The sequence below is a fragment of the Polypterus senegalus genome, chromosome 12 (assembly GCF_016835505.1).
Source record: "Polypterus senegalus isolate Bchr_013 chromosome 12, ASM1683550v1, whole genome shotgun sequence".
In the NCBI taxonomy this organism is placed as follows: Eukaryota; Metazoa; Chordata; class Cladistia; order Polypteriformes; family Polypteridae; genus Polypterus; species Polypterus senegalus.
Genome location: NC_053165.1, coordinates 145,114,265 through 145,123,096, shown reverse-complemented (window position 1 = coordinate 145,123,096; position 8,832 = coordinate 145,114,265). Strand labels below are relative to the sequence as shown.

Below are 8,832 nucleotides of genomic sequence, written 5' to 3'. Positions count from 1 at the left end.
CGCCGCGCGCACAAAACATTTTAAGTGCTCCGTGTCTGCGTCTTCTGTCTTTTCCTCGCAATCAGCCTGCGCAGACGCCTCGTCCGTCTCCTCCGAGTAGTTTTGGGTTGGGGGAGGGAAGCGCTGTTTTGTGATGCGCAAACAGCTGTACATGTCGGAGTATCTTGGCTTGAGTGACACATTCACGCGTCGAAACTTACAAATTGTTGTATATTGCAGTGCCTTGTCAACCGGTGATTCAATTTTGTTTTATTCATGGTTTTTGTACACCTTTTCTGTTTATTTATACAATTCGTATATTGAAAAGAAATAATTCTGTAAAGTTTACACAGCTTTCGAGGTAACATAATAAACATTAAATGTTGTCGCCTTATTTAGAAAATGTATTTCTTTTATTGCATAGTTAACTATGTCCGATTAAAAACGGCAATGTGGAGCTCAGAATCGAACAAGAAAAGCGGAGGAAGCCAAGGAACTAGCAAAGCAAGAGAGTCCTTTCTTGAAATATATTTGCACATGCACGAAAAACAACTGCAGATCAAGAATGTGACCCCTCTCATATCGAAACGTCGAATGCTGAAAGTTTTCATGTTGATCCAAAAACAGATGTTACTCAAATTAGGGAAAAATGAAAATATCGGAAAAAGGAGAGATGCTGCTGCGCCTGACCTAGGTTAAATTATTGTTTCTTTTTTATATAATTTCAATTTAAAAAAAAAAAGTAATTTATTTGTGAAGCAAGGTGCCCGCTGGTAAGCTTGGCGTCGGGCAAAAAGTAACTTCGCACCAGCACTGCCCAAAATCAACTAAGCCTGAATTACTCGATTCATTTACGTGGATTTTGTGGACATACTTTAATTTTTCCAACAAATCATTTTGCACTTGACACTGTCCAGAAATCCTCTGCCAAAATAAAGCATGGACGATGATGGATGGTCTTGTATATAACTCGATCTGAAATGAAGCCAATGATTTAAAATGGCGCAGAAGGCCCGTTGTGGCTCAGTTATCCGAACGCAGAGCTCAGCATGCAGATTGAATGTTCTCCCTGTGCTTAATGCTCTTATCCCCCAAAGACGCCCGTGGTAGGCGTATTGATGAGTCTAAATTAGCCAGCAGTGTATCGGCGACTTTAACCTCGATAGGATATTTACTGCCTTGCGTGCAGTGCTGCCGGCATTTTCATTAAGGAGGTCTGGGTTTGAGAACATCTTGAGGTGCCCCTGAATAATGGGGGAGAAGCACACCTCAAAACAGACACGCCTCAGAATGTTGGACTTTTGCTTTTTTTTTTTGTTTTGTCTTTAACATGCACACAGATGTGGCCGGAAAAAAGCGCCATTGTTCACCACCTTGGGAAAATATAATAACAGAGCAAAGCTTCCTTTAATGCAAATACGATATGGAAAAGGAGAACGGAGAAGGGAGGGGGGCTGGCAATGGCTGATGATGCCTGGGATACTGGCGCAGATCTTGTTGCCAGGGCAACGGCGTCACTTGTTGCGTTCGCGAGCCCGCCATGCAAAACTGTCTCCTCCACCTCCAGCGATACGTGCAGGTACGATACATAGTAAGAGATGCGATCCGTGTCTTTTAATTTTGCCTTGGTAGAATATTGTGCGTTGTCAGGTAATTGTAGGCAAAGCGTCCAGGGCGCTTCTCTGTTGCAGGCTGTGCGTTTCCTAAAGCTTCAGCTGTAGCTTTGATTTTATAAGTTTCTTTTTTTTTTTTCTTTTCTGCGCCACTGCAGATGAATTTCATTGGTATGTGCCGACTGTTTTTGCTTTGCATTACGGGAGAATCGCTTTGCATGATTTACCGATGTTGCTGCCTGGGCACGCCTTGTGTCACATGCGATCAAATACATCCATCCAGCTGTCAAATTCCATTTATTGAATTCTAATGTTTACTGCTGGCGGTCTGGAACACGGGTGCCTAAACAGTGACGCGGATTCGATGGAAGCTTGGGAGCTGTCCGCGGCGTTCGTGGGTGCGCTGCTGCTAGCTGAAATCACTGAGGGCAGCTCCGCAACCCACGAGCGGTATGGAGGAACATCGGAAAGCAAGGAACGTGCAACTAATGCAAAATATGTAGCCTGGATTCATTCTTCTGTTATTATTGGGCTTCATTGCTTGCTAATTATCATGGTAGTTTGACAATCTATGCGTCGCTCTCACCGAAGCCATCATAAGGAGAATCAGATATTAATGAATGAAGAATTGTGATTGAGGTCTCTTGTTCGCTTAGTCTGATGCTGAATTATTACTGAAAATGTAATATTAATTGTTAGTTTTGTCTTGTTTCTTTTCTTGACTTCACTTTGGAAAGTTATAGATCTCTGCTTGTTCAATTTATAGTCGGAGTGTCGAACTCTGGGCTTGGAGTGCCCAGGGGCTGCTGGTTTTCATTCTAACCCTTTTCCTAATCAGTGACTGCCTTTCACTGCTAATTAAATTATTTTTCTCTTCATTTTAATAGCCCTGTTTTTAAGGATTCAGTGCTCTGACTTGATTCTTCTCTTCGTTAAATGACAGCCAAAAGTAAATCAGACATGAAACAAGCCAACAGATGACCAGCTAAATTGGGGCTTCAAATTCCAACCAATTTCACTCCAATCAATTTCTTAATGAGAAGCCAGTTATTGCTGTTAATTAAACCCGTTTTTTAATTCCATGGCTTGTTGTGGCTCTCATTCAACTAAAATTGTTGATTTTCTGTTTTAAGAACACCTTCAAAATGTTTTGGTCAATTTGCGAAATCAATCTTACTGACAACTTCACCTTTCTTCATTTTCAGATATTGTGTTATGGGCACTGGTGAGCTGGTCATTGGCGGCTTGTTTTTCATTTCATTGTTATTTGGCTGCTAATTAAGGAAAAAGAAACAACAAAGGGCCCAGAGTCAAGTTAATTAAAACTAAGGAAAAGGAAGTTAATTAGTGGCAAAAACTGGTCACTAATTAAGAAGATGGTTAGAATGAAACCCTGCAGCAAATGCGGCCCTCCAGGACCGGAGTTTGACACCCATGATTTAAATTGAATATTCACATCACAATACTGGCAGCATTTAAGAACATATGAAAAGTAATAGGCAGCATGGTGGCACAGTGGGCAGAACCTATGGATCCAGTGTGCAAATGCTGTGCCCAGATTTTGTGCTTGTTGAATTTAAGTCATCTCTGTGTCTGCATGAGATTTTCAGGTTCTTTGCTATTCCTACTTTATCCTGTAAGATGTGAGGCTAAATTAATGGACAATACTAAATTGTGAGTGTGAGTGTAAGTTCTGGGATGCACTTGTGTTCTGTCTAGTGCCATTTCCTGCCTTGTGTCCAATGCTGCTATAATAGGCTCCAGCTGCGTGCAACCTTGCATTGGATTAAATGGGTCAGAGAAGGTTATGTCACAAAGTCATGATAAAATATTAAAAAAAAAAGTCAGAAAAAGCATATGTGGACCGAGTATCATGACAAAGATAGCAGCAGTAGTAATGCCATGGGTACAGAATACAGTGAAATTCTTAACTTGCTTGTCCATCTAGCATAGAACACATCTTCACTCTCACACACCATAAGAAATCAAAAATATTAAATGGAATAACTTAATTTGTATTTAATAGAAATCACAAAACAGGTTACCTGATGTTATCCTTAGTAATTAAGTAATTTAAGGGTGCTACCATAAAACGACAGATAGACAGATAGAGATAGATAGATGGGTGTGAAAAGCGATATATACTATAAGTACTATACGTAGATTAAGATATCTCAATTCCAGTGAGGCACAAATCTACATACGCTTTCTTAATATTTGCTAGCATTGACTTTAATTTGTTTCACTTGAGGCAACCATTTTGGATCGCCTTCCACAAGCTTCTAACAATAAGTTGCTGCAATTGTGACGCTTTCCTCCAAACAGAATTGGTATAATAACTTAAGACGGGTTCGTAGGCCTCCTTGCTTGCACACTCAATTTTTCAGTTTTGCTCACAAATTTTCAATCGGATTGCAGTCAGGGCTTTGTGATGGCCACTCCAGTACCTTTACCGTGTTGCCCTTAAGCCATTTTGCCACAAGTTTAGAGGTATGCTTAGGGTCATTGTCCATTTGGAAGATCCATTTATGACTTCAGCTTCAATTTCCCTGCAGAACTCTTCAGATGTTGCAGCAGTATATCTATTCTGTAAAGTGCAGCAGTTCCTCCTGATGCTAAGCATCCCCACAACATGAGGCTCCCATCCCCATGCTTGACAGCTAGGATGCTGTTCTTTGGCTTGCAAGCCTCACCATTTTTCCTCAAAACACAACAATAGTCATTATGGCCAGTTTGATCTTGGATTCATCAGACCAGAGGATATTTCTCCAGAAAATGAGATCTGTGTCCCCATGTGCCATTACAACCTGCCATGTGTTTTGTTTATGGTGGCTTTGCAGCAGTGGCTTCCTCCTTTCTGAGAAGCCTATCAGGTTGTGTCAATATTGGACTTGTTTTACTGTGGATATAGGTATTTGTCTACCTGCTTCCTCCAGCATCTTCACAAAGTCCTTTGTTTGTGTTCTGGGATTGATTTGCACTTTTTGTGCCAAAGTCCGTTCTTCTCTAGGAGACGGAAGCATCTCCTTCCTGAGCGGTATAATGGCTGTGTGGTCCCACGGTATTTATATTTACATGTTATTGTTTGTACAGATGAACATGGAACCTTCAGGCTTTTGAAAATTGTTTCCAAGGATGAAACAGATTTTTGGAGGTCCCCAGTTTGTTTTATTTTTTTTCCTGAGTTCACTGATTACTTTTGATTTTCCTAATATGTCAAGCAAAGAGGCAGTGAGTTTGATGGTAGGCCTTAACATACATCCACATGTTGACTCCACGTAGGAGTTCTAAAGGCTTGACATCATTTTGTGGAATTTTCCAAGCTGTTTAAAGGCCCAGTTAACAAAGTGTATGTAAACTTGCGACCCACTGTAACTGTGATATAGTGAATAAAAAATGAAATAATCTGTCTGTGAATATTGCTGGAAAAAATTCCCTTTGCCCTGCACATAGTAAATGTCTTAAATAATAAGCCAAATGTATAGTTTGTTAGTATAAAATCTGTGGAGGGGTTATAAGGTGAGTTTTAAAGAATTCACCCTAAATGTAAGGAAACTTCTGACTTCAACTGTAAATAGAGAGAGAGAGGTCAGGAGCGGGCACTGATACAGCACATTGCCACACTCACCACATGACAAACCAACTCAGGACTCCAGGTTAGGACACGAGTGCAACCATGTAACGGGTGACATCTCAGCACCACACTAGTTCAGAGGGAGTGGGACCAGTGTGAGGCTTTTTATGGTGGCAGGAGTACCAGTTCTGCCACCAATTCCCAGGTTTTTGCCTGCAGGTTGGAGGGACTACATGTAGGGCTGGGTGCAGATTAATGTCATACCCAGGATGGAGCAATTGCAGGTTAAGAGGCCTTGCTCAAGGGGCCAAATGTAAATAGACAGATAGATAGATATGAAAGGCACTATATTATAGATAGATAGATAGATAGATAGATATGAAAGGCACTATATGATAGATAGATAGATAGATAGATAGATAGATAGAAAGAGAGATAGATAGACAGATATGAAAGGCACTATATGATAGATAGATAGATAGATAGATAGATACATAGATAGATAAAAAGATATGAAAGGCACTATATCATAGATAGATAGATAGATAGATAGATAGATATGACGGGCACTATATGATAGATAGATATGAAAAGCACTATATTATATAATAGATAGATATGAAAGACACTATATTATAGATAGATAGATAGATAGATATGTAGATAGATAGATAGATATGAAAGGCACTATATCATAGATAGATAGATAGATAGATAGATAGATAGATAGATAGATAGATAGATAGATAGATAGATAGTGAAATGCACTATAATAGATAGATAGATACGTAGATAGATAGATAGATAGATAGATAGATAGATAGATAGATAGATAGATAGATATGAAAGGCACTATATTATACTCATTCTTGTGATCTCATTCATGCTGCTGGAGTATGTGAATTTCCCCTTGGGATTAATAAAGTATCTGTCTATCTATCTATCTATCTATCTATCTATCTATCTATCTATCTATCTATCTATCTATCTATCTATCTATCTATCTATCTATCTATCTATCTAGATAGATAGATAGATAGATAGATAGATAGATAGATAGATAGATAGATAGATAGATAGATATGAAGGGCACTATATGATAGATAGATATGAAAAGCACTATATTATATAATAGATAGATATGAAAGGCACTATATCATCGATAGACGGATAGACTGAAAAATGAGTATGAGCCTCTGCTGAATATACGAAAGAATACTAAATCATACTAAAGTATTAAACTGAATACTTTAACCTTTGAACTTAATATGAGATTCTATTACATCAAGTCAAAATGAGAACCTGGTCAGGAGAAAGTGATTTGGTCACATTGTGAATAAGTGTTTAAATGGAATTAAACAACAGCTGAAGATGGCAGGGGGTCACAGGTAGTGCCAGCTCAAACACACCTGATTCAGTTTTAATCATTGGCTCATGAGCTGGATCAGATGTATGGCCTGAGAACACTTCATGTTATAAAAGGCACAGTTAGTGCTAACTATGGCACTCTTCATTCACTCTGAGTATATCCACCTCTCCTTTTTCCTTGCTAGGGTTGTGGTGATCCAGAGCCTAATTTCAGCCACATTGGAGCTGGTGGTCTGCTCATGATGTGGTACCCTTATTCACATATACCTAGTAAATTCAGAGTGGCTGGCCAACCTATGTAGTATGCACATTCTTTAAATGTGGGAGGAAAACCATGCACACACTAGCAGAACATGTAAAATTCACAAATTCTGTGGCGGGGCAAGAACTTGAACTTGGTGTCATTGAGCTGAGAGCTGAAAGCACCAACCACTGTCCACTGTAGAATGGGCATGGAAATGAGAAAGAACAATACATGAAATTAAACCAGAAGACCACTTATATTACATACATGAGCGCTTTCTGGTTGAAGCCAAATACAGAGACTGTGGAAACAGACTTGGAATTGCAAAACTTTATAAACTGAATGTAACCAAAAAGCCAAAGTAGTCTTCATGCTTACTGGGTTCATCCATAGAGCCTGTGAATCTTTTACACCGGCCTTACAGGCTGTAGCTGGACCGCTGTGCCAGTGTGTGTGAGTGTGTCCACTGAGCTAATGAGATGTTTCTACTGATGGTGAGAGGCCCATTACTTCATTGGTGCTGACTTCTTCTAAGCCTTACTGATTATAGACACTGTAAAGCAAAGCACATCAATGCCAGGACAGCAAAAAACAAGGCTGCTAGTTTAGATATTTATATGCCATGTTTTGTAAGTAGTTTGGGGTAAAAGTATCAGCCAAATAAATAAATAAATAAATAAATAAATAAATAAATAAATAAATAAATAAAGACCTTCCCTGTCTCAGGCAGACTCCTGTCAGATACAGTACGCACACACTGATGTATTAAAAGAAGCTTTGGCGTTAGAAATGCATGGTTTATTTCTAACAGAGAGACACTGTGGCCAGATGGGACGCAGAATCATGTAAATTTTATAAATAAAGGAAATGCCAAAAACCTCAGGTCTGTGCGATGGAATGCAATTTTAATAAAAGCCATATTCTACTCTACTACTTTCTGTAAGCCGAAACGTGAATAACTTTACAGCAGAGTGAAGATGAAAGGATCCTTTAATTTGTAGCCATCTTGAACTTCACTCTGATTCTGCATAAGCCAAGCAGTGCCATGCATGCTGCATCACCGTACAAGAAGATATGCAGCAGCTCTTGCCATCGTTATTTTAAATTTATTCCATTACCTTCATTAATAATAATAATAATAATAATGATAATAATACGAGGGCGGCACGGTGGCGCAGTGGTAGCGCTGCTGCCTCGCAGTTAGGAGACCGGTTAAGCTTCCGGGTCCTCCCTGCGTGGAGTTTGCATGTTCTCCCCGTGTCTGCGTGGGTTTCCTCCCACAATCCAAAGACATGCAGGTTAGGTGGATTGGAGGTTCTAAATTGGGCTTGGTGTGTTTGTGTGTGTCCTGTGGTGGGTTGGCACCCTGCCCAGGATTGGTTCCTGCCCTGTGTTGGCTGGGATTGGCTCCAGCAGACCCCTGTGACCCTGTATTCGGATTCAGCGGGTTAGAAAATGGATGGATGGATAATAATACGTTTTATTTATATAGCACCTTTCCCATGCTCAAGGCACTTCACAGAATTTTAGAAAGAACGGCAGGGTATATAGTATATAGCATTGCACAAACCAGATAAATAAATGAAGAGGATTAAGACAGGTAATTCAGAGAAAAAACCTAGCAGACAACATAATTGCTGGTATAGCACGCACACATACCTTCATTGTATTTTTACAAACTCTACTATTGACCATTAATGTTGTTTGTTCCGACAATCCAGCAAACCCTTCTGTGCTGGTCAATGCGCTACATCAGCACTCAGCTATGTGACTCTTGGCTCTCTCGGTTTGCAGTTTCTATCCTCTAGTGCTCTGTTCAGACATCTTCTTTGAGGCGCCATATACCTCGTCCTTTGTAAGCACACTCTCCTTCTCTCTGGCTTTTTCAAAACTCAAGCAGCCCCCACCATTCATCCAGGTAGATTTGCTCCTACCACAGTCTCTCTAACTTGGCCTATGTATCTTGAAAGTTCAACATATCAGTTTACTCTCTTTTAAAACTTTTAAACCCTGCTTTGTAGTTTCTTACTACTAGGAAATACTAAGACTTCTGG

General features: G+C 39.8%; 1 protein-coding gene across 1 annotated transcript in view; it reads left to right on the top strand.

The window, feature by feature from the left end:
* The first annotated feature begins 1,191 nt into the window (after positions 1-1,191).
* Positions 1,192-8,832, top strand: part of LOC120540800 (protein FAM81A-like) — a 27,932-nt gene continuing 20,291 nt past the window's right edge. Inside the window, exons 1-2 of the mRNA XM_039771866.1 lie at positions 1,192-1,558; positions 1,751-1,763. Coding sequence (XP_039627800.1) covers positions 1,520-1,558; positions 1,751-1,763 — 52 coding nt within the window. The 5' untranslated portion in view covers positions 1,192-1,519. The remainder of the gene's footprint in view (positions 1,559-1,750; positions 1,764-8,832) is intronic.